General features: G+C 40.4%; 1 protein-coding gene across 4 annotated transcripts in view; it reads right to left on the bottom strand.

The window, feature by feature from the left end:
* LOC134540706 (la-related protein 4-like) overlaps positions 1 to 25836 on the bottom strand; it is a 234115-nt gene that overhangs the window by 147254 nt on the left and 61025 nt on the right. For all 4 annotated transcript variants that reach the window (XM_063383591.1, XM_063383587.1, XM_063383589.1 and 1 more), the window contains exon 2: positions 24898 to 25027. In XM_063383591.1, the coding sequence (XP_063239661.1) occupies positions 24898 to 25027 (130 nt within the window). The remainder of the gene's footprint in view (positions 1 to 24897; positions 25028 to 25836) is intronic.

The following is a 25836-nucleotide window of genomic DNA, read 5'->3' on the forward strand; positions in this document are numbered from 1 at the left end:
GCGCTGCGCACAACAATTGGTCCGCCTCGATCCGCTCGCCTAGGTCCGCAGGGAGTGCCCTCACAGAGTGCAACTCCGCGGCGAAAAACGGGGTCTTGACCTCAAGGGCGATTCCGCGCTCGTATCGTTCATTGTAAGTGATGCGCCTAGGCATGGCTCGGGTGTATGCAGGACAGGTCCGCATCGTCCAGAGGCTCGGGCAGGAATGACTCAACCCACCATAAACAATCCGCTTTAACTCCATGGTGCACAGCCAATGGGGAGACAGCTCGTCTGACATTGGCTGAGCAAGATGTAGCCCTTTCTCTGATAAATACCCTCATTTTCCAGCCCCTTCTCATTCTTTACCGCGTGCTGGTCGGAGAAGGGTCAGCCTCTCTCTTTGCCTAGCCTGGCGTTCCTAAAAAGGAAGCTCAGGTCAGTGGCCAGTGCGTAAGGTGCTAGGTTCGATAGGTAGCTAGGACGCGGCGAACAGATAGGAATACCACGCTAGTTAGGTCGGACGATACGCCTGTTGTGTGCCCTGCTTTTTTCAAGGCGGGGCACCTACTTGCGATGAGTAGTAGCGACGAGGAGATGGAGGTCAGCACCGCGACGAAGCGCACGCATGAGGGCAGCGACTCAGAGACTGAACACTCTGTTCAGTCTAAAAAACCGTCAGGGCTCCAGCCCACCACAACCGAGGACGACAACAGTGGCTTCACCACTGTTGAGCGTAGACAACGCAGGCGTAATAGCGATGCGTCACAAGCGGTACCGACACCGCAACAACGGACACCGACTGACGAGGCTCCGCGCTACAAACGCGTACCATTCGTAATCCGCAACAGTCAGGCAATCGGCAGCTTGGGCCCTGCCTTCGCGCGACTCGGCATCAAAAACCGAATGACGCTGACGAAGCGTCAAGAAGTGCGCATAACATTTGATGGCAAATTGGACCAAGACAAAGCGACCGCTTGGTTTAAAGCAAACTATGTGCCTTTCCACACTTTCTCCCAGCCCAGCGAGCGAGGGGAAAAAGTAGTGATCAAGAATTTGAGTAAATTCACGCCGGTTGATGCGATTTCTGAGGAGCTCACCGCGCTCGGGTTTAAAGTAAATTTCATCAAACAGCTCAGTCGGCGGCTAACAGACCGCAACTCAGGGCAAGAGTTTTTCGAGCCAACACCGTCATTCGTAGTGTGCGTGGCACCTAGCGCGCACGACATCTACGCCGTCAAACAACTATACTACACAAGTGGTATAAAGATTGAGCGGTACACGACTCGCGCGGAAGACGTCCCGCTCTGTAAGAGGTGTAGTTCCTTCGGACACACCACCGGAAACTGTTCAGAAGTACCTAAATGCATCAGGTGCGCGGGTTCGCATCCCCGCAGCGAATGCCCAGTCCCAGAGGAGGCACCAAAGGTGTGCTCGAACTGTAAAGAGACAGGCCACACCGCGGCCTGGCGACAGTGCCCCGCGTTTTTGAAGATTGTAGAGTCGCGTAGACAGGCCGCCGCGGAACAGGCAGCACAAAAAGCTGCGCGCACAGCCTCGCGAGCACAGCCGGCCGCACCGACGCGGGAAAGTTTCCCCCCTCCCCCCGCGCCCACCAGGGAACACGTGCACCGGGCAACAACAACAACAACAGAGCGCAGTCCGCGAAACGCACGGCCCAGCGAGCAGGCCAGCCAACCGGGCATAAATCAAACACAGGCAGTAGCTTCGACGTCATACGCGGCAGCTACGTCAGGCGTAAGCGCACCACGGCGCACGGCAACGGAAATCGTGCAGGCTCGCGTCGAGAAGAGCCAGCAGCATAGAACAGAAACCGCGCCAGAAGCACAGCCAAATAATAATATCACTAGCCTCGCGGAACTCGCAGAGATCTTGCGCATGTGCGATTATTGGAATTTAGTGAAGGCACTCGAACCGTATTACGCACGCATCCGCTCCACCGAGAGCATTAAATACCGCCAAACCATTCTATTGGAAGCACTTGCGACAGTGCTCCAGTAAATGGCAGTAAACATGGGGAAAACACTACAACTCCTAAACTTTAATGCATGTGGTCTCCGCCTTCGGTCGTACGAGTTGGAACAGTGCCTTGTAATATATGGGATTGATGTGGCATTCATTACCGAGACTCACCTATCACCGCATCATCGATTTAATATTTGTGGTTACACCACTTACCGCACTGACCGCGCCACTCGTGGGGGCGGCACAGCCATATTAATTAAACACGGGATTCATCACCATCCGATAGAAATAACTGGCTTAGAGCACCTAGAGGCCACCAGCATAAATATTCGTAATAAAAATGCGCATGTTTGCATGTCGGCAGTATATAAACCCCCAGATAAGCCACTACTTTCTAGGGATTTAAATAAATTAATTAATCCACAGCAACACTTTTTCATCGCAGGCGATTTAAACAGCAAAAACGAAGACTGGGGATGCAAAAATACTAACCCAGCAGGCAGAAAATTATTAGATCATTCGGTAGCAAATAATTACGAAATTTTTGCTCCAGGCTCGCCAACTTGCTATCCAACGAATGGTGGCATGCCTGACATATTAGATATAGCTCTTACAAACATACCAGGTGCGCAGGTTATTTCAGAAAAATTAGATGAGCTTGACTCAGACCATTTTCCGGTACTAATTCAATTAACTTTTAATGCTCAATTTTGCGCAGCGATATTTAGCCGCACTTTTGGTATTCCCGACTGGGACAAATTTCGCGAAGACCTGGAATTAACTTTTACAGAAACTCCAGCGATAGACACAGCAGATGAGCTCGAAACTCACGTAAAACTTTTCACCGACACAATTACAGACGTGCGCAAAAAACACACGACAATCGTGAATAAAAGAGAATTTACGCGAATAAATTACCCAGATGTAGACATGCTAATCGTTTTAAAACGGCAGGCGCGCAACACTTATCAACGAACGAGAACACCGCAAGCTAGGACTGAATACAATCGCCTTAAAGCTCAAGTCTCGCGAAAACTTAAAGATTTAAAAATAGAAAAATACGGAAACTTAATAACAGAGTGCGCAACTCAACCTCGGCAAATGTGGCGGCTCACACGCAATTTACGAGGGAAAAATAAATTTATCTCCACACCGGCCATTGTTACAAACGCGGGCATTAAATATGACGCGATAGATAAAGCAAATGCTATAGCAGACATTTTTGAAAAACAATTTTCACCAAACGAGGACATAAACGAGCCTCAGTTTACTAGGACCACGACAGTAGCTGTTAATAACTATTTACAAATCGTTCCACAAGCCGAGCCGGAACTCGTAACAATTAAAGAGCTCTTAGAAGCTATTCACTCGCGACCAAAAAATAAAGCAGGCGGACCTGACGGAATAAATTTTGATACTTTAAAGAAATTATCATTTCAGGCTATACAATACTTTCTTAAAATAATAAATGCTATTTTTATTCTTAAATCCTACCCAGCGTCATGGAAACTAGCTAAAGTTATCACCATTCCGAAACCGGGAAAAAATGCGTCACTACCACAAAACAGGCGACCTATTAGCCTCCTAAATAGCATGAGTAAAATTTTCGAAAAAATTTTACTCAAACGACTTCAACACCATTCGGACGAACACGAAGTCATTCCAGATAACCAATTTGGTTTTAGAAGGGGCCACTCTACCTCTCACCCCCTAATTAAGCTCATTGAAGAGGCCACTGACGGTTTTAACTCACGAGCGAAATTTACTGTCGCAACGATGCTAGACGCGGAAAAAGCTTTCGACAAAGTTTGGATACCTGGCTTAATTCAAAAATTAATTACATTTAACTTTCCAGACACGTATATTCATCTGGTGGCCCACTATTTATGGCGTCGAAAATTTTTTGTATCAATAGAGGGGGCGAAATCATCCACTCGGGAGCTGACAGCAGGTGTGCCGCAGGGGTCCCCACTCTCACCCTTTTTCTATAATGTTTACACAGCCGACATCCCGCGGGAACATGCCCACGTGCAATTATATGCAGACGACACTGCAATAATATATCAATCCCCGAATTTGAAGTTTGCTTTAACCAAAGTTCAGAGGCAGCTTACCTCACTCGAACAATGGTACACTCGCTGGCGCATTAAAATAAATGGAGCCAAGTCCACAACTTTAATTTTAACTAAAAAATACACCGCCCCCGACCGCGAATTAAAAATTTTTAATCAAGCCATACCATTTGTTAAATCGGCTAGATATTTAGGTTTAACTCTAGATACCAGGCTCACCTGGAAAGTTCACACCACTAAGGTGACACAGTTTGCGCGAGGCACTTTGCGCAGCCTATACTCAATGTTTAAGGCCCCCCAATTTCCTAGAAAGAAAAAATTACAGCTGTATTTACAAATAGTTCGCCCTCAATTATTATATGCTTGCGAAATCTGGGGCTATGCAGCAAAATGCCATATCGATAAAGTACAGGTCACTCAAAATAAATTTCTTAGAGCCATTGCAGATTGCGGCTGGTACACCAGCACACTAGAAGTACACCAGCTACTCAAAGTAGAATATGTAGAGGAATATATAAAACGGCAAAACAGGTCTTTTTATGGCCAGCTCCCTGAACATGCCAATACTTATATGAATTCACTTCCGGACTACGACCCAGCTGCACAGCGACAGTTTAAAAAACCGCGACTTGCCTAAGCCAGGTTATACTAGAATCCACACATCCCATGTACGCAGGGCAACTTAGCAAACATAGCAGACGTTTCTCTCTGGCCCCGATGTGCCTGTCTACGTCCTGCGGTGCAAATAATCAACATTGGACTAGCCAATGATTGACATGCCCAGGACTCGTAAATATTGCGTCAACACTACTTTTGGCCCAGCGGGGCTCTATTTTATTGCGTCAACACTACCTTTGACCCAGCGGGGCTTTAATTATAAACCAGCGACAACTCGACCGCAGGCCCAAATTCCTTTAATTACCAAATCTTTCCTTCCCCCACCTCCTCCACTAGTCCTTGCTAGTTGTTTTCCCCAGCCATTATTAATTAATTCATTAATGTAACTTTCATTTTCTTGCTAATTCGAAATGGTCCGAAGCATGCAGGTGTAGGTTTTGACCCATGCAGCGGTCCACTGCCTGTGTGTTAGGGCTGACTCCGTATGCCTGAAGGGCGAGACCCGCCTGGCAGGCTTCACCTCCAGTGCCGGCCGCGTTTCGGAAGGCATGGGTTTTTGAATTGCGACAAAAAAAAAAAAAAAAACTGGACGAGGGCATCTCTCTGCTCGAACAATAATAGAATAGGATGACATTCATTTACTAATTTCACTCTCTATTTTTCAGGTTTAGACGACAACAGCCTGGGGGCTAACTACAGCAATACTGGTTTAGCCTAACTTTGACCGAACTATACTGGAACGCAATAGTTCGGTCCTTAAGGCGGCCAGGTGTTTACTAATCTATGTAATTTCTCCTACACATCGGTAAACTTACACGATGATATGCCTGCTTGGTCAGCCGGGTATGTGCGGCCTTGGAGCTATACACTACACTCACACAACGAAATTAATTAGGCCATTTTTGCGCACACTCCACACGCCTCTAAATACAGACATCACGACACTCTCATGCATCAGTTAGCCAACTAACTGAGGGGAAAGGGTGACCTCCCCCCGCCTGACACCTACACTATTAAAAATAGAGCCAAGCAACATGCGACAGCTATTTTACTTCTTCTGGACCGTGAGCCACCTTTAATCTTAAAATCACACACATCGCGCCCCGCCGACGTTTCCAATGATTCGATCAAAGTGACGGGGTTGCACTATTTATATTGGCGACCACATAGCGAGTTATGGGAACGTAATAGTTCCCGGTATCGCTGTCACACGCTCCCGGCCGAGCATATGAGGAAACGGCGGCAGCCCCTTCTCAGTCGCACCTGTGTTTCCGTACCATGTGCGTCTCTGCCTGAGGACGGAAGCAGATTGCAGTTCCCGAAACGTCGCTTGTTTCTGTTTTGGTAAAACTATTGTCTTTGTTTGTATTTTCGTTTTGTCGTGTTTTTGTCTCGTTTCAACTGTTGTGCTGAATTATTTTGGGTGCAATATTTCTGTGTTGTCATCATTTGTGTTTTTTTTTTTCCCCCGTTCTCTTAGTACAATTTTTCTTTGTTTGTTGACCATATTCCTGTTTCGGAATATTTTGTGGTGTTCATATCCTTGTTGACAACAGCAATTGTTTGCTTAATTTTGTGTGTTTTTTGTCATTTTTGGGTATTTTTATTTATTTATTTTATTTATTAGTTTTTCTTCAACAGAAAAAGTTCTTAGCAATGGCGTATGTCCAAAAACTTACATAAAGTCATGCATCTAGGTCCCTCCGCTAACCCGGACCCCTCCCAAAAACACTTAGTTTTTAGTTAGGTTAGGAAAAAAAAAATCCAATGAGAGTAGATTTGGATGACATTTTGGCGAGACTACAGGACTGTTTATATTTATCAATCATATTATGGCAAGAAATTGTCGAGATATTATAACCCTCAGGTGTTTATCATGCTTTAAAAAATTAATGCTACTACTTATAAAAAGGGGTCACTAGAAATTAATTTAAATAAAAAAAAGTTTCTTTGTTAAAATGGTAAACTAAAATACTTTACATTGCCCAAATTAATTCACGTGTTAAAAACTGTGTTCGTAAATAACAGGTCAGATGTCACGGGATAATAATTTAGTAGTTAATATTAGTTATTTAGTAAAATTACCAACAGATGTCGGATAAATCGCGAACTTTCATTGGCTAAAATTAACAGTTAGATTTCAATTGTGAACCCATTTCGCACAGGTCGTGCTTGGCTTGCTATGCACTCACTTATGTTTTTTTTTTTTTTTTTAAGTGAAAACTTCTTTAGCCGTGTTGAGCAATTTTTGGTAGGGGCAAAACTTATGGGTTCGCGTCACCGACATGCTAGTGACGTGTTGCGCCACACTGGCGAATCGCAGCGGCCTGTGTACATGTATACCCATATATACACTAATACATTATAAATACTGGACTGTATCGTGTGTGTGTTGGACTCTTTTTTGGGACGGGTAAAATATTGTGAGTTCGCTTCACCGACATGCTGTAGTAGCAGTAAGTGAAGTTAATTTGACCACGTGAACACATACCCTAGGTCTGACATCACTGGTAAGTCATAGCTAGGTAATGAATTTTACGTAAGTTTTACATACCACTGACATCTGTTGTGACTAAAAAATGGTGCAAGGATTAATTATATCATGCTGACATCGTGCTGATATCATACCAAAATCATTTTCTTACGTACATTTGAAGTAGAAATTATGTCATATTACACATTTAAAAACAAAGTTTTAAGTTTTCACTTCTGTTGACAGTCCCCATGACTGGCTATTTTTTTTTTTCCTTTTTTTCCTTTTTTTTATTCACCCAGCTTTAAAGCGCGGGGACGCTAGAGCCCGTTCTACAATGAAACGGAAAAGTAGACGGATCACAACAATAGAAGCGGATATCACGGAACACAAGAGTTTCTTCTACAATGGCACGCAGACCCGTACGAATTTAGCTCGACAAATGATGAGCTCTTACGTTTACGTTACTCCGTGCGACCAATAGAAGCTGAGTACTACGATGGATGGTAGCCATGTTTTTTTTTTTTTTTATGTTCTAAATATGTTGAAAATTGTTTCAGGTAAAAAAATATCTAGTGTTTTATTTTTAATATGTGAATTATTTTAAGTATATACGTAAATTATGCCCGTGCTATGATCTCGAAGCATAAAAAAAATTCAAAGCAGTCATGAGGACTGCCGACAGAAGTGAAAACTTAAAACTTTAAACAAACAGTTGCTATTTTTGGATATCCAAATTAATTGTTTGATCTTAAAATAAAATTTTAGATCAAAGTAAATATTATTAATAATAGAATTAAGAAAATACAAATATAATTTTAAATAAGAAATACTAACTTTATGAAATATAATTGTGTAACAAGATAATATTTTTTTATATAAAAATCAGACTTTTTCGCAATTTTTACGAAAAAAATATTATCCCACAACAAATTTGTTTTATCACGTTAGTAAAAATAACTCCTAAATTACTATAAAATACGCATTTCATAGTAATTATAGGTATTAAAAAATAAATAATGATGTTCTTAATATTTAGGTTATATTGCTACAAAGACTCAGTTTTCTTCGTTATTCAAATTATATATCTATATGAGAATATTGATATTTTATACTTCCTTTTTAGGTACTGCACAGTAATCGTATACTTAAGATTTAAAATAAAAATTGAACAAAAACACAATAGGAACAGATGCAGTGTTATCGTTACACGTCACGTGACCATGTCGATGACGACATGCATGAATTTACTCCCTATCCAAACCTTCCTATAGAAATTTTCACTTCAAAAAGTTAATATTTTGTAACATGGAAATGCAATCTCACTGGTTGTCATTCATTACGTATGCATGCATTGTGGGAGCGCCAGACGCGACGGTGAAACGTTACGGAAGCATCGTCTCAAGTTTCCGGGCGTGTGTTAGTGAGGCGAGATGATAAGCGGGATGATAAGCACAACGCTCGCTGGTGCTTCTAGCGCGGTGTCTCCTCTGGACTGGCGCGCAGTCTTCTCGTCGTCACAGGGTAACTGTGAAATTTGAGCGGTGGTCGTAACATTATATGGCCGAGAAATGAAGATAAAGGTGTAATGCAAGTCCCTTAAGTGCTTTCAAGAATCTGTACCGGTTTTTTTACGTCTGATAATTACTCTGAAAACATGCGTTTTAGACATTTTAACTCTTATAAAACGACAGTTTAAAAACTTAATCCGAAATCGAAAGTACTTTTCGGCCCTCAGCGAACTCTTAAATGCTTTTCGTAAGCAGACCCCACTCGGATATCTTGAGTAGTTTTCAAATCGCGTTGTTTATCCTGAAGCTCCGCGCACCGCGTGTGTGCCCGGGTGGGCAGAGCCCTTAAGGACGACACTGGCTGGCTATTCACAAGCCTCTTCGCCTCTACGCACCAGACACAGAACTGGCGTGCAGTCTTTTAGTCTGTGACGCGCCTCTGTGGGACTTCAAGAGGCGACCCTATAACTTCATGGCAGAGTATCAAATATCGAGACTCCTTGATACTTCCTTACACCACTTACAAAACCACGTGTTTAAGGCGATTAATGCATCATAAAAAATGGTCACAGGCCCGAAAACAATGAATTTTGTATCATATGACCACTAAAGAGTCTAGATGCCTATGTGGGTGACCGTTACTATGTAGGGAGTTCAGGAGCTTAGTTCCAGCTCGTCAGTGGCGAGATGGCCTTCAGACGGGAAGGGTGTTGCTGGTGGTCGCTCTGCGGCCTGCCATCTAGCGGTAACTAACAGAACCTCGAAATTGTATCTCGCTCTCCCTCTAACACACAGCCGATACGGTTCTATCGTGCCCGGAGGAGGGGAAGGTTTAGCAGGTTTCTCTTTCACTCACCCTTCGCCATGGGGAGGCGGCATGGATTATTTTTTTGTCCGTAACTGCGCACATGTGGCTGAGAGCTAACCTCTGCCACTCCCGCACATCTTCTCACTCAACTCGCTCGTTCTCTCACACTATTTCAATAAATCTTTTCAAATCTTCAACATCAATACTTTAAACCATTGCGCTTCCTACGGATTAATTATATTTCATGCATGTGGCCGAATTCAGCTGCAAAAAAAAATAAAATGGGTAGTCAATTTTTTTCTTCAAAAACCTTCCAAAACACTGTGTTAAAAAACATTCTGAAAGCCCATTTTTATAGATAAATAGAAATTCTAAATCACCTACGCCACAAGGAAGCATTGTGTTTCAATATTATGTAAAGAAAACACCTCTTAGTTTAATATCTAGTTATGTAAAGGTGGTGTGATATGTTTTAGATGTCGCACCATCTTATCATCCATGTAGAAGAGTTACCCGAAAAGCTAACAAAACTATTGCCATGGAAATGGAAATATGGTTAAGGAAATATTTTTTCAAATGTTTGTAAACAGTAAACAACATAAAAAATCTTATAACTGTAAAAATTAAAATACAAACAACCCTATAGCAAATTTAATTTCAATATGAAAAAGTCTACAATAATGTTTACAAGAAACGAAATTGCAATAGCAATACAAAAATATCGCAATTGTTACATTGTTAACGTATATATTATTTTTAATAAAGGCAATAAAAATGACATACTCAATATTTGGAATACAATAAATACCTTAAGCCCTACATAATTGCTGCGATATTCACAATAAATGCTTTTCTTAAATATAGTAGCTAAAAAACATCGTAAATAAATTATGAACATACTGTTATGACTCGCTCTGAGCACTCTGGCAAGCGGCTTCGAGGCTCGCCCTGAGTCAAACACGAGGTGTCAGCAATTTCAACACCGCCAGCGAAACAGCGACGCGGGTCGCCGAAGGCCGACCGCCGCTGCGAGAGAAAAGAGGACAACACGGAACATCAACACGGACGCGGATGGAAGAATAAAAACGACAGCCACCGTCGAGAAGGGGCTTCTTCTGGTCACCGGCGACTGGACGGCTGAAGTCGTGACGCCGGAACCACGGAGCGCCGTGGTCCTCGGTCGCCGCAGTCCGTCGTCGAGATCCTGCCGCGAGCGCGACCCAGCACAGCGTGGGTAAGGAACCTGCCGAGGTGTGGTAGCGAGGCTCCCTGATTATTGTCTAATTTGGTGACCGCTAACTCTATAATAGTACGTGACATTAAATCAAGTCTCTATACTGAATTGTCTTTCATTGTTAGTCTTGAGCCCCTATCACCCTGTCTTAGAATAGTAAATAATTGAGATCATCTTAAGGTTGAATCATAACAATGGTGGAGGCGCCTTAAGTTTCCCACCTCTTGCTGCGAGCTACGAGTTTATCACCCCACCACCCACCCTTTTCTGTAATATTTTGTTTTTCGGGTGTAGCCAGACCTATCACACCTATTAAATAGACATAGTGCTTATATAAAATTTGCATGCAAACTAACCTCTTTTATGCTGCTTTGCTTATACTAACTCTAGTATTAAGAGTGTAATTTGTTAGTACTGTTAATATATGGCGAATGACGAGGGACCACGACCTATTAAAAGTGCAGCCAAGCGATTGTTTGAAACACTGTCAGCAAGCCCCGGCTCCAAGGCTAGCGCCTCGCAAGTACGGCTGAGTCAGTATACAAACACAAATGCCACACAGGATTTTAACTCGTTAGTCGCACGAGCACAGCAGCTTGTTACCACTAATCCAGAGGTGGTACAACAGTTGGATCACACAGGGAGACGTATTACTCGAGCATTCCTCAGTAAACTTGTTTCACAGGGAGTAGAACCAACACAGAACACTGACATAGAGTATGACGACGTTCTTAACCAGATAGATTCAGGAAAGTTAACTGAGGAAGACAACTGTAGGATCGCTGTAGACATAAAGGACAAACACATGGAAACACACACATACGATAATAACATGGCACAGCAACCAATTAAAGTTTTCCTAGAGTCACAAATACCTATAGGTACATTCGAAGGCAAAGCGTTCGAAGATATAGAAGAGTTCCTACACAATTACAATACAATTGGAGAAATCAACAGATTGACAGACCAAGACCGACTACAGCGGCTAGGACTATATCTACGAGGTACAGCCAAGAGGGCGTATGAAAACTTACAGACAGTACAGGACTCATACAGGACGTGGCAACAGATGGTCGAAAGATTAAAAGACTTGTTTACGCCGCCAGACAAAATTAATAGACGCAGACAAGAATTGCTCTCTCGAAGACAACAGACAGAAGAAAGCAGTCTCTTGCATGTAGAAAATATAGTGTACCTAGCAAAACGCTATAAGGCAGATATGAAGGATGAAGAGATTTTGGACATTTTGTGGAAGTCACTTTTACCATCTGTCGTGGACAAGTTGATTTTGCAAAACATTCATACGTTAGATGACATGAAATCATGCTTGAGAAAAATAGAAATAGGAAATAGTAGATACAAAGCCAACATTGAAAACACAACACTTAATACAGAATCATTAGAAAAGGAAATAAGTAATTTAAGAGAAGAAATACGTACTCTAACAGTCAACAAAGCTAGCACGAAACAAAACATACAGCAACAAGACACCCACGAAAAAACAAGAAAACCACAGTACAGGCCAACGGAAGTAAGATACAGGGACAGGACATTTATAAACAATAGATCGGAATATAGAAGCAAACCTCCACAGTATGCTCTTAGTAATAGTTGCGCACAGTGTCAGCATGCTCAACACTTTATGCGACAGACACATTACAGGCAGTCGCCGAGCCAAAATAACAGTCATAGAAGAGAGCAGCGTGCGAATTATGACAAAGCTGAGAATATACGAAGAACTGAAAAGAGACATGAAGGTTTGAATGGGAGAACGTTCAATGAACGAAGACAGTGCGTACGCAGCACCATCACTGGTGATACAGAAGAAGAACGGAGGAATACGCTTTTTAACAGACTTTCGTCTCTTAAATAACTACGTCAATAGAATGTCATATCCTTCACCACGAACGGACGATATATTACAGACGTTACAGAACTCGCGATACATAACATCACTGGACCTATTTTCAGGATTTTACGCTATACCCGTAAGGAAGGAAGACAGACATAAGTTAGCCTTCACTATTGACAAAATAGGGTTATACCACTTCAACAGAATGCCAATGGGACTTTCAAACTCACCAGGTTATTTTCAAGAGTTTATTGATATTTTATTAGGACCACTGAGGTGGCACTCTGTGATAGCATACGCAGACGACATTTTTGTTATGGAAGACTCATTCGAGGAACATCTACAAAATTTACAGGATGTATTTAACAGGTTACGGCAGTTTCACATAAAAGTCAACCCTGCAAAGTGCAAATTTGCACAGGATGAAATAAAAATATTGGGACATTGTATAACACCGAATGGAATAAAACCAGATACAGACAAGGTGGAAGCCATAAACCGTATGACACAACCAAAAAACATTAAGCAGTTACGGTCATTTCTGGGCATGACTTCATACTTAAGGAGATACATAAAAAACTACGCAACAGTGGCAGAACCATTAATAGAGCTTACAAAAAAACAAACGAACCTCCATTGGGGGGTAAAACAGCAAACTGCTTTCCAACAGTTAAAACAGGCAGTCTCGGAAGTACCACTATTAGAAAAATTTGTTGAAAACCGAGAAACAATTTTAGCATGTGACGCATCACAAACGGCAATAGGTGCAACCTTAATGCAAAAGGATGAACACGGAAACCGTCACATTATAGCTTATGCATCAAGGAAACTGACATCCAATGAAACTCGTTGGTCAACAACAGAACGAGAATTAGGCGCCATAAAATATTTCTGCCATCTGTTTAAGCAATATTTATATGGCAGACATTTTATTATTGAGACAGACCATGCTAGCTTGAGATACTTAAGAAGCATGGCGGAACACAATACGCGAATACAAAAATTTGCCACATCAGTTGCTGAGTTCGACTTCGAAGCAAAAATAGTGAAAGGTGCGAACAATAAAATTCCAGACGCTCTATCACGTGTGCCGACGACAGATGAGCAATACATAAATAAGCGCGTAGGAAACAAGGAATATATAGTAAGAGCATGTCACGCTCGAGGTAATTCAATTTTTCACTCTCTTGCTGACGCAATATTTCCGGAAGAGAATAAGGAAAGTGAGATACAAACAACCATTGCTAAACACATCCACAAAAACTGGAGTGATTACAAAACATTTTACGAAAACCTGGGTAGCCCTATATTGAACAAAGAAAAAATTATACTAATAAACATGAGTAAGGACGAGGTATTAAGTGAGCCTATATTACACGCAGCCGTGGAAATTTATCAGATAAATATTAAGATAATTGATATAGAAACAGGTCAAGAAAAAACATTCGAAACTAAAATGCCTACTCACACAATAGTGCTGCTCAAACATAACAAACATAATAAACAAGTATTCGAAACAGTAGTGTTGAACTCCAGGTACGATATAGGTATTGAACGAGATGAAGATTTACTATTTTCAGTGAACGACATTGTAAACACATCACCCTTCCAAGGAGAATATAGTGAAGACCCTCATATTCAAAAATTAAAAGTAGCCCTTACAGACCCGGAACATGCGGAGGGAAAATACATCAAATTAGCTCGGCGTTATGGAATGAAAAATAATGGGGAAATATATTATAAATTAAATACACCAGGAGGAGAAATTCATCTGACATTAGTCCCTAAAAATTTTCAACGGGAAATTATACAAGCCCACCATGATGCACTTTTAGGAGGCAGCCATTTCGGCATATTTAAGACAATTGGAAAAATACGCCAGGCATATTATTGGGATACAATGAGTAAGGACGTAACAAATTATGTCAAATCATGTGAAATTTGTCAAAGAGCTAAACAAGGGCGTGAAAAACCATCGGGTCAATTGCAACCAATTGAACCGCTACCAATATTTAAACAGTGGGCACTGGATGCCAAAGGTCCACTTACTTGTACCAGGAATGGGAACAAGTATATTCTTGTTATGACAGAATATGCGTCAAGATTTGTAGTTGCTAAGGCAGTACCAAGAATCGACGCCGAGACTTGTGCAGAATTTATCAAGGACGTTATTCTACATTTTGGATGTCCAGACAGGCTGCTGACGGACAGAGGAACGTCATTTAATAACGAGTTAGTAACAAAACTTTTACAAAAACTGCAGATAAAGAAGCTCCAGACAACAAGTTTCAATCCCTGTTGTAATGGATTGGTGGAATCTATTAACCGTGTAATTGGAGAACAACTGACAATATGGGCAGCTGAAGACCCCCGCGGATGGGATGAATATCTCCAATACATAATTTTTAATTATAACACGACAGTAAATTCCAGCAGTAAATACACACCCTTTTTCCTTGTACACGGGGTTGAGGCCATGCAACCATCACACGCTGTGCTTGGGAAATTTCCACGTCGGCCGGTAGATTGGGAAAAACACTTACATAGTGATAGAGAGCAGGCAAAAATAAATATCATGCACAGTCAAAAAACACAGGAAACCAATTTTAATAAGAAATTTAAGGTCAATACATACAAGGAAGGTGATTCCGTTTTGCTTAGACGTAAAGCTCGGCATAAGTCGCTATCATTTAAATACATAGGTCCTTTCCAGGTTGTCAAGGTGTTGGGGCCAGCGACAGTAGTGTTGAGAATGAAGAAAGGTAATAAAATGATCAACGACACGGTGTCAACACGTCATTTAAAGCGAGCATATATAAACCGACAGTTCGTACTGTTATCAGAGTGATAATTCTCGGCCTAGTAATAAGAATAACGATAACAATAAGACAGTAAGGCAAGACAAATATATAGGATACGGATGTAGCATAGTAGAGTATGTATGAACCTAATGGCATGTTTTGTATTTCAGGGGAGGAGCCAATCATGGAGTTCTGTCACGGAATCTGGCATCTATTAATACTCAGCATGTTTGCAGTCAGTGTCATCAGTAACAATATGCCTAGCTTTCGTACTCATGCGGGTGTGTATTGGCTGGAGAAAAAAGGCGTAATTACATATGAGGAATCGATTCCCTTGCTATATAAAATTCCATTTTCACCATCTAGTGATAGCAAGGTAATAGAGGAATGGGAGAACAAGACTTGTTCCATGACACAAAAACATTTGTGTAGCAATGCACAAGTATTGAAAACATTTGCGCAACGACTGGAAAACAGTTTTAAAACTGATAACCGTTTTGAATTTTTAGATCCTACATCAAGAGAGAGACGAGGTATTCAATTCCTGGGGGACATCGGTACATGGTGTTGCAATATACTTACAGAAAAACATTTACATAGTTTACTCATGAACGACAAGGTGCTCAATGAGAATTTTAAAAATATATATAGCGACGTGGCCACGACAAACACCAGAATTAACGAGGTTACATCGCAACTTTTACAAATGGCGGACCAAACGAAACACATTGTTCATGATTTATCCGACACAATTAATAATGTCACGACGACATTAAACAATCATAATGTCGTACTCAATGAAGTAAACACGCTAACAGAAATCGGACAATTATCAATGTCGTATTTCCTGCACTTTATGCATAATATACTGCGGGAACAGGAAATTCATAACATACACTCGCATTGTAAAGCACAACATCTACCAATATCATTGATCAAGCCGGTCCAACTTAAATCCGACCTAAAAAAATTACATAAGGCATTAAACCTTATGAATATGACATTATCCTTGACGAGTCAAGACGTACTACATTATTACTCATTGCCAATTACCGAGTGTACTATGTCAGATAAACAAATAATAATAATATTACATGTTCCAGTAATACATGCAAACACCCAATGGAAACTGTTTGAGTTAATACCGATTCCTTTTTCGTATATGAATGTTTCGTGTTATTTGCATACTAACAAAATGCTAGTAGCACTGGACATCAATACACAAAACTTAAAAATAATCCCTTCTTCATCCGAACACGACCACAACATTTATAAAATTCCCAAGGAAGTGACTACGACACCAATCGCACGATGTATACAAGCAGGCATTACGCTATCGAATTATTCACAGCTCATGACGGTATGCAAATTCTCCTGTTACGAAAAGACATCAGTGGTAATTACACATATATCCCCACATTTTTATATAATTTCAAACCACAAAACGGATCTAACTATACAATGCCATAATGCGTCACTTAATAAGATAATTAAGAACACAGAAATCGGCAGCACCGAATTGCAACTGCCATGTGGATGTGAAGTCAAAGAATTAAACAATGTCTTAATTACACCAACCTATCTTTGTGATATAAATTCGCCCAACCAAACCTTCTACCAAAATGTTATTCCCATCCAATGGATAGACGACGCATTATATGCTGTTGACCAACTGACATTATCCACAGGGATCCACTTTTCAAATATTACACACGTTCTAAACCCGCAATGGCATTTGAAATATCTAAGTAATGTGTCAAATCAACATTTACACACATTGACACCTCTACCAACAGATGAGACTACGCAGGTATTAGCCATTTTTAATACCTCAACATTTTCTATTTCAATCACGAGTATTATAACTTTTCTGGTCTGCAGTAACATTTTTATGTACATAAGGATCATTCAAATATCAGCGATCATAAGGGAAGAAAGTAGACATTAAGCCCAACTGTAATTACATCTCCTCAACCAATAGACACCCGCAGAGAAAAAAAAAAAAAAGAGAGTGAGAGAAAAATAAGAGTAAGTATAAGGATACAACAAGACGGCCGCAAACCCGTTCCAACCTTCTAGGAAAAAAGCAGCCAAGGTACAAGTCTATATGGGAAACAAAACGCACCCATATAGGTGTAGGTACAATAGTTAATAAAACCTTATCCTATAAAATTCCCTCGCCATGGTACCAATTTTCACTCCCGGGAGTTCACATTATGTAGCGCTACAGTGGACAAAAGTTAAGGGTCGACCCGTTTTTGTACAATAAAATAATGGTATAAATATTGTAGATAAGTGTCCATGTCAATAACTTACTGAGATATAGGATATGAGGAGTAGTTTAATAAAATAAATTATGATATTAGTAATAGTTAATACAATAAATTATAACTTACAGCTTATAATAAAGGAGGATGACATATGCTATAGATAGCAGGGAAATGTTATTAATTAGATATAAGAAAAAAAAAAGATATGTTCCTTTTAGATGATATAATTATTTTTCATTCCTTTATCAATGTGTCTGTATATCTTGTTGTCCAAAGCGGTTTGTATTGTAATTTGTATATTTTGTTATAAGTTTGTCTTAATTTTGTTTTTGTATTTATAATTTATTTCACCTTATTATATATATTTAGTATGTAGTAGTTGTCTTGTATGTCGTGCACAACGTTTAGACTCACTTTGAGTGTTGCCGTGAATGTAACATTGGATAAATAAATCAATAAATGATAGAGTAAAATTACAAAAAAAAAAAAAATCTGGTTACCATACATATAGTCAGAGTATGTTCATATGAATTGTATTGATATATTTATAATACAACTAACATGTATCAAGTTGTTAACACGTTGATGATATTAATTTGTGTTTTGTTATGTTATATCGGTTGTAAAGAATCAATGTAATCACAAATCGGTACCCTCAGAATACTAAATAGAAATGTTATAACAACTATAGAAAGTCTCACTGTCACACCACGTCAGGAATGCGAGTCGATCCGTGTAACCGACCGCGAGAGAAGAAAGGACACGCGGCGCTCCGAGCATGAAGACACCTACGTTCCCGCTCCAAGATGCAGTTACCAGTGTCCTCTTGAACTAGGCTGAGGACAGCCTCTTAATCCAACCAGGGGGAGAGTGTTATGACTCGCTCTGAGCACTCTGGCAAGCGGCTTCGAGGCTCGCCCTGAGTCAAACACGTGGTGTCAGCAATTTCAACACCGCCAGCGAAACAGCGACGCGGGTCGCCGAAGGCCGACCGCCGCTGCGAGAGAAAAGAGGACAACACGGAACATCAACACGGACGCGGATGGAAGAATAAAAACGACAGCCACCGTCGAGAAGGGGCTTCTTCTGGTCACCGGCGACTGGACGGCTGAAGTCGTGACGCCGGAACCACGGAGCGCCGTGGTCCTCGGCCGCCGCAGTCCGTCGTCGAGATCCTGCCGCGAGCGCGACCCAGCACAGCGTGGGTAAGGAACCTGCCGAGGTGTGGTAGCGAGGCTCCCTGATTATTGTCTAATTTGGTGACCGCTAACTCTATAATAGTACGTGACATTAAACCAAGTCTCTATACTGAATTGTCTTTCATTGTTAGTCTTGAGCCCCTATCACCCTGTCTTAGAATAGTAAATAATTGAGATCATCTTAAGGTTGAATCATAACAATACATATTATGGTGAAGGAAAGTGGACACTAGCACACTGAAAAATCTTAGGGGGTAGTTTTCCTCATCTTATTTCTTTCTTTGCGTTTTTGGTCTTGTTCGTTAAAATATTTCATGTTCAAATACTTGATACGCATATATGTTCTTGTCCTGACAAAACAGTATATAACTTCTTCTGGATATTTATTTTCAGTAGTTCCGCAAATGATTTTAGTCAGTGATTCAAAAATCCGCTCTTTTTTGCACAAATTGTTGCCATGAACATCATCAAAACACATTTCTTCGATCTTTATTAATTCAAATAATTCATTAGTGGGACATTTTAAGTTACCCTTTGATTGTACATGTATCCAGCTATCGTCCTCCGAATTAAAATCTGTAGTGCCAAGGTCAGGATATTTATTTCTGTAACGGTGATTTATATAGCCAGAAACATATTTCAGCCCTTCAAGAGAAATTTCGTCACTTGAAAGGGACCTGGCCTCTAAATCTAAGTATATTTCTTCCATGTCAGCAAGATCAATTTCATTTAAAGGTGATTTCTCTTGAAAAGTCTTTGTAAAATACATTTCCTTGCACAAAAGTAGTTCTGTACTTTCATTATGATAAGCACTGTCATGTTCCATTTCATTTGAGAAAAATCACTTACCAAACACATTTCTTCTGCCTTCTCATCCGTGTTTTTCCGTTCAGCAAAAACTGCTGCAGAATGTTATCACAATATGTAGTTTATAATTCTGTATTTAAAGTAAACGGGCGACATATGCGTATTTTGATGTCCCATACCTCTAATATACAGGGGAGAAAAAAAACACTAACACATCTTAGTTCAGTTTAACTGTTAACAAATATTTAGTGTACAGGTCCTATACATATTTCCGAGTGTTTTACTGACTGAGTTATACTGGACAGTAATTAAATTGATCGCTGATATTTATACTTTTAAACAAATTTTGGATTTATCATTTTATGTGAACTCTAATGCGTTAAAAAGTGTAACGCAACACTACACACAGGTAGTGATGTCTAGTGCACTGCCCTATGCACATTAGTTAACAAAAAAATAAAATAAAATATTAATTACTGATAAACAATACCTAGATGTCGTGATACAAGTAACACATGCTTATCCGATATTTATCTCAAATAGAATACGAAATAGGAAGACAAAATAATTAACTGATTTTAAGACTGATTTATTACTTACACACGAATAAACAAATACCACGTATCCCTCAATACAGTAATTCCATTTGACCAAAATATCACTCCGATTTTTTTTAACTACCGTTGCCAGGTACATGGGCACGACTTCGCAAATGTCAATGTTTCACGTAGAGTTCAAAAATGGATTTACGGTTTGAAAAATTCACTAACTCATAAATTAAATCAATTGTCCGATAAAACATAAGACCTATAGACTCAAGACCACTAAGATAGTTGTGCATTGTATGTTCATATGATCGTGCCATTTATAATACTGAGAGGCTAATTAATTTAGTAAATATAATATTTAATAGCGCCTGGTTTTAGTTTATCCCAGCAACATCAACAAAGTCATAATATCAATCGGCAATGTTAAAAAGTTGCAGGGCGTCAGTATAGCGTTAGTATAGCGTTAGTGAGAGTAATAACAAAATGGCCATACCTGGACTAATGATATCTTCTGACGTTAATAACTTTAAAATCGCGTATTCCCGTTCGCAACTTAACATACAATCAGCAGTCTGATGATAACCTTTTTATACATACTATTATTACCGCACACGTAACATAACTTAAGGTAGGCCCGCGTCAGGAACGTCCTGACGCGGAGCTGCACGCACCAAAACGGCCAAAACCAAGCTTCTTTTTAGTAGCGTAACTTTTACAACAATAGGCTCGAGGCACTTTTTGAAAGTTCGCCGAAACCTCGGGCAATTTCTGGCCGTGAAAAACGTAATTCCAAAAGCCGCAATTACTTAATAATTACTTAGAGAAAAGCCCAAACATCTGTAACAATGTCAGAAATGTAGTTAAAAACCCAAAAAACATATAAATTTAAATTTCGTAGTACAGAATAATAAAACTGTAAACAATCTAAGTATTAGGGTTTCAGTGTTCTGTGCAATGTAATATTACAAAAGGACATTTGTAATTAGTGTGCCCGACATTCTGGCATCGCTAGCTAACACTTCCAATTTTTTTAAATTTCATATAACTGGATTAGCCTAGTGTTGATTTGATGTTCTAAATAAATTTTAATAAATATAAAAAATATTTTTTTTTGGTTGAATTTAGATGTCAGTCTAGTGTGCATATATCATACCTTAACTAACCGGAATACACAACTGATGTTCTATGCTGTAAAAAAATATTAATCTGGAGGGTAAAAATTTATTCATATGGGTAAACAACCCCCACAAAGAATAATCACCGTGTCAATATTCAACTTCAAGTCAAAACATAACCGCTAAAAAGAATTTCGCTGTACGAATTTTTCTGTACAGAGACAATTTCCTTGCTTGAGCGAAGATAGACTCCACTATGAAGCGCGACCTTGACAGACCCTTCGTTTCTTCGGCCTCCTCTCTCGTCCTCCCTCTACACCCCATTCTTCCCCCTCCCCTCCTGCAGGCAGGGCCAGCCGGCTGGAGCTCCGCCGGACTACCTGGTTCCAAAAAGCGCCGCCCCACAGCGCCACGTCCCGGGGACATTCTTCCCTGCGGCGAGAGTTTTACACGCAGCACTAGAACTGTCACTCCAGAGGGCGTGTTTTGAGTCGGATCGTATCAAAAACAAAAGGATATGAAAATATATACATAACTCAATAGTGTTCTGCCATTTATGTTTTCATTTTCATTTAAATTTATTCTTTAAATCGCTCCTGAAATAGTTCAGCAGTGATCAATGGAAATTGTCAATATTAAACTGTAATTTTGACGATGGAATTTTTTTTTTACTTTTATAGGTGCAGAAACCTATTTGTACACTCGTTTCTTGAACTATACTTAAGTTTGACATAATTATGTGGTTTCTAAATAATTCTGGCTTGGAATAAAAATAAATGCATTTAAAATGACATAACTCAGTAAAAAAAATTTATTAAAAATATCCTAGGTATATTATGTCTTAAAAAAACATCAAAAATAAATATGTACAGTTAAATTAGTTTTGTCATATTTTCCATGCCTTAAATAATCATACCTTCTAGGCTAGGCTAGGTTAACATAGGTTAGGTTATATTACGCTAGGTTAGGTAAGGTTAGGTAATGTTAGGTAATGTTAGGTAATGTTAGGTAATGTTAGGTAAGGTTAGGTAATGTTAGGTAATGTTAGGTAAGGTTAGGTAAGGTTAGGTAAGGTTAGGTAAGGTTAGGTAAGGTAAGGTTAGGTTAGGTTAGGTAAGGTTAGGTTAGGTAAGGTTAGGTTAGGTAAGGTAAGGTTAGGTAAGGTTAGGTAAGGTAAGGTTAGGTTAGGTTAGGTTAGGTTAGGTTAGGTTAGGTAAGGTTAGGTAAGGTTAGGTAAGGTTTGATTGTGGTATTTCGGTGTTAAGGTACATTTAAGAAACACACAAATTCATTCAGTTGTTATTTCGGCGTTGTGGTATACAGCAGTTTTCTAGCCGTCGGCATTGTGGTCAATTTTGACATTCGGCGTTATGGTATTTCGGCATTGTGGTAACGATCCTTCTCAAAGTACACGCTACAGACGAAACCATGAAACTAAACATCTATAGTCAAGTGTAATGGCTCGTAAAATCTATTCCTAATCAGACAGTTCAAACAAATCTTGAGCGGTTCGGCGAAGCGTGTGTTGAGTCCAAATACCAAATATGGATGCGAGATCTCGCGCGCAAGCTACGAAGAAGAAATAATCCAAGTGCATCACTTAAAGGGAACCCTTCATTTCACAGACGAGAGAGTCACACCCGAAGTTACCCGAAGTTCATGCTCGCATTTTTTTCCGTTCTATCTTATTGTATAAACCGGTGTGGCATTAAATTTTGCGGTCGATTAGAATAGGTTAGCTACATTATAAATACTTTAAAACATTGTGGATGGTTGGTTAGTTAAGTATAGCTACATTAAAAATACTGTAAAATCATTTTATGGTTGCTTAGCAAATAACTTTTTAATATGTAGCTATCCGGGGCTAGGAAACCATTTACATGATTTCACAGTATCTTTAATGTAGCTATCCTAACCAAATCAACCGTCCACAATGTTTTAAAGTATTTATAATGTAGCTAACCTAACCTAATTGACCATTTGTTATCATGAGTTACAATGAACAAAATAAAAACCCGAAGATGCACGATCGGCCGTTTGGCTCTCTCGTCTGTAAAAAAAAGGCTTCCCATCACTTTAACGGCTTGTTTGCCAATGGGACCGTCATACAACGTTTCATGGCGGATGGCAGTGCCTCTTTGAAGTCATCAAATGTCGTGTCATTTTGAAAGTGCCTGTGACATTGAAGTTAAGGGTTCGTTATTTAATCATTGCTGCATTTAAATATGCCCCATGTAAAATCACTACTATATATTTAAAGAAATAATAGAAACATAACATGATTCTATTGGTGTACCGATAGCTAACAAACCCACACGGCTTTGTTTATAACCAAAGGCGTACACAGAATTACGAGAAGCCTAAGATGTCCATCAAGTTCTGTCCCTGCCCCTGTCCCGCCTCGTGCGAGAGATGCACTAGTCGATTTCTTTTTGTTCGGCCACTCCTCAGTAGGTTGCGCTGCGATCGGCTACTAACACCAAAATCGAGATATCGGTATTCCTCGACCACCCCCTCGGAAATCTTAGGAACCTTTCGGTCTGGAAGCCGAAGTCCTCTTTCTTTCGAAAGAAAGCACATGTTTTTAATTTATAGTCGCTCCCACCACACAGAGACTTCGCGCCGCACATTTTGACTGACTACTTCGCATCCTGCACCAGCCCACAGCAAGACTTCACTTCTGCTGCCATACGAGAATGTAGTCGTCTCGTAAAGGGATGTTTTCCCTAAGTTTTTTTTTAGACCTCAATAAGTCCGTCTGTGTTTCCTATGTAGAGATTTTTATATTTTGCTAAATTCCAATTTCTACCAACGATGAGTGTGTCCGCGTCAACTGCGCTTGTTCGGGACGGTCTTCGCTCACCTCCCGGCGGGCACACATACTGAGTACTATGAGCTACACCCTGTTTTGGTGAGTTTCGGCAACCATTCTCTTCCCTGACCATCACAGTTTTTGCGAGCATTTTTGCTCATTTAATGACTGTCTGTGAACCAGGTCTAATCATGTTTGATTTGGCTTGTTTACAGACAGGGTTCAAGAGCCAGAGCAAGCATGGCGACTGCATGCTTTTTTTCCATCCTCGGACCCAGGACTGCTATGGCATCCTGGTAGTCCAACTACTGCATGAAACTTCACCTTCGGCCACCTAGTTCCAAACAATCGTTTATTCTCATTGTTAACTATAGTGGAAGTCATCTTGTAATATTTTTACAAAGGGTCGACCCTACGAACAAATAGTAACCCAATTTGTGTATTAGCCACCATTGTAATGTATAATAATGCATTAGTCAAATTATCGTTATCATGTTTATTGTTTAAATGTTTTGTTGACTCTGTTCCCAGTAACAATAAAAGTAAAATAAATAGGTGCACAGATATAGAGGAAATCGCACTTGTTATTTATGTATTTGAAACTAAAAGATCCACCACTCTACCAAAGTTTTTCCAGGGAGACATTTACATTACACCAGTGTATAGAAAAGAGTGTAACACTAGTATACATAGTTTTTGCATCAAAACTCGTGATTTTGCCCAGAGCAGGCAGGCTTCTTCGTTCCAGGGAGGCCCGGGCTTGGCAGGGGATTGTATGTACACTGGAGAGTGTGACAGCTCGCTGCACCCACCTTCCAGCGGAGAGAACTGCCCGTCCGACGAGTCCCAGGAGAGCGCGGCATTGGCTACCGGCTCCGGGTACTTGCTCTCGAACACGTCCGCATTGGGGTTGAGGACAGGGTTGTTGACGCTAGGGGTCACCTGCGGAAAACAAAACACACAGTGCCGTGTATCGTAGTTACCTCCCTGGCAATCCAACCTCCCCGCCCCACACCCTTCATCTACCCTTCTCGGTCTACTCGTCCACCGAAGTGAACAGTTTATAACATCACTGATACAAGAAGTTTATCACGGCTTTAATGTGTGCCCAGGCACACACACGGTGCGCTGAGCTTCATGTAAAAACGCCATTTCAAAAATTACTCAAGATACCCAAGTGGGATCTGTTCACAAAAAGTATTTAAGAGTTCGCCGAGGGCCTAAAAGCACTTTTGATTTCGGATTAAGTTTTTAAAACTGAATTTTTACTATACTTAAAATGACTAAAATAAGTGTTTTCAGAGTTAAATTTTTAGGTTAAAAAAACTTGTTAAATTATTGAAAGGACTTGAACTTGCATAACAATCTTTCCATTGATTTCTATGTCATTTTCTACTGTTACAGTCACCACTCAAATTTCTCAGTTGCCCCGTGAAAGATGAGAATACTGCGCGCAAGTTAACAAGCCGCCTTGCGCTCAGAGACGATACAGCTAGAGTCGTGCTTATCATCCCTCCTCACTAACACACATACAACCCGACTAGATGGGCCCATAAAGTCGAGGCCACACAGAAAGCTAAGCTATGTTCGAGACGTTCCCTATGCTGGGGGAATGAAAACCCACGATCAGCTATAGCAGAACACTCCTTCGAAACCAGACACAGCATTGATTTCGACCAATTCCACACCACAGCCAACATCCGACTATACAAGGAAAGATACATTCGAGAATCAGTATAAACATTAGAACA

Source organism: Bacillus rossius, chromosome 17, assembly GCF_032445375.1.
Source record: "Bacillus rossius redtenbacheri isolate Brsri chromosome 17, Brsri_v3, whole genome shotgun sequence".
NCBI classification, from domain to species: Eukaryota; Metazoa; Arthropoda; class Insecta; order Phasmatodea; family Bacillidae; genus Bacillus; species Bacillus rossius.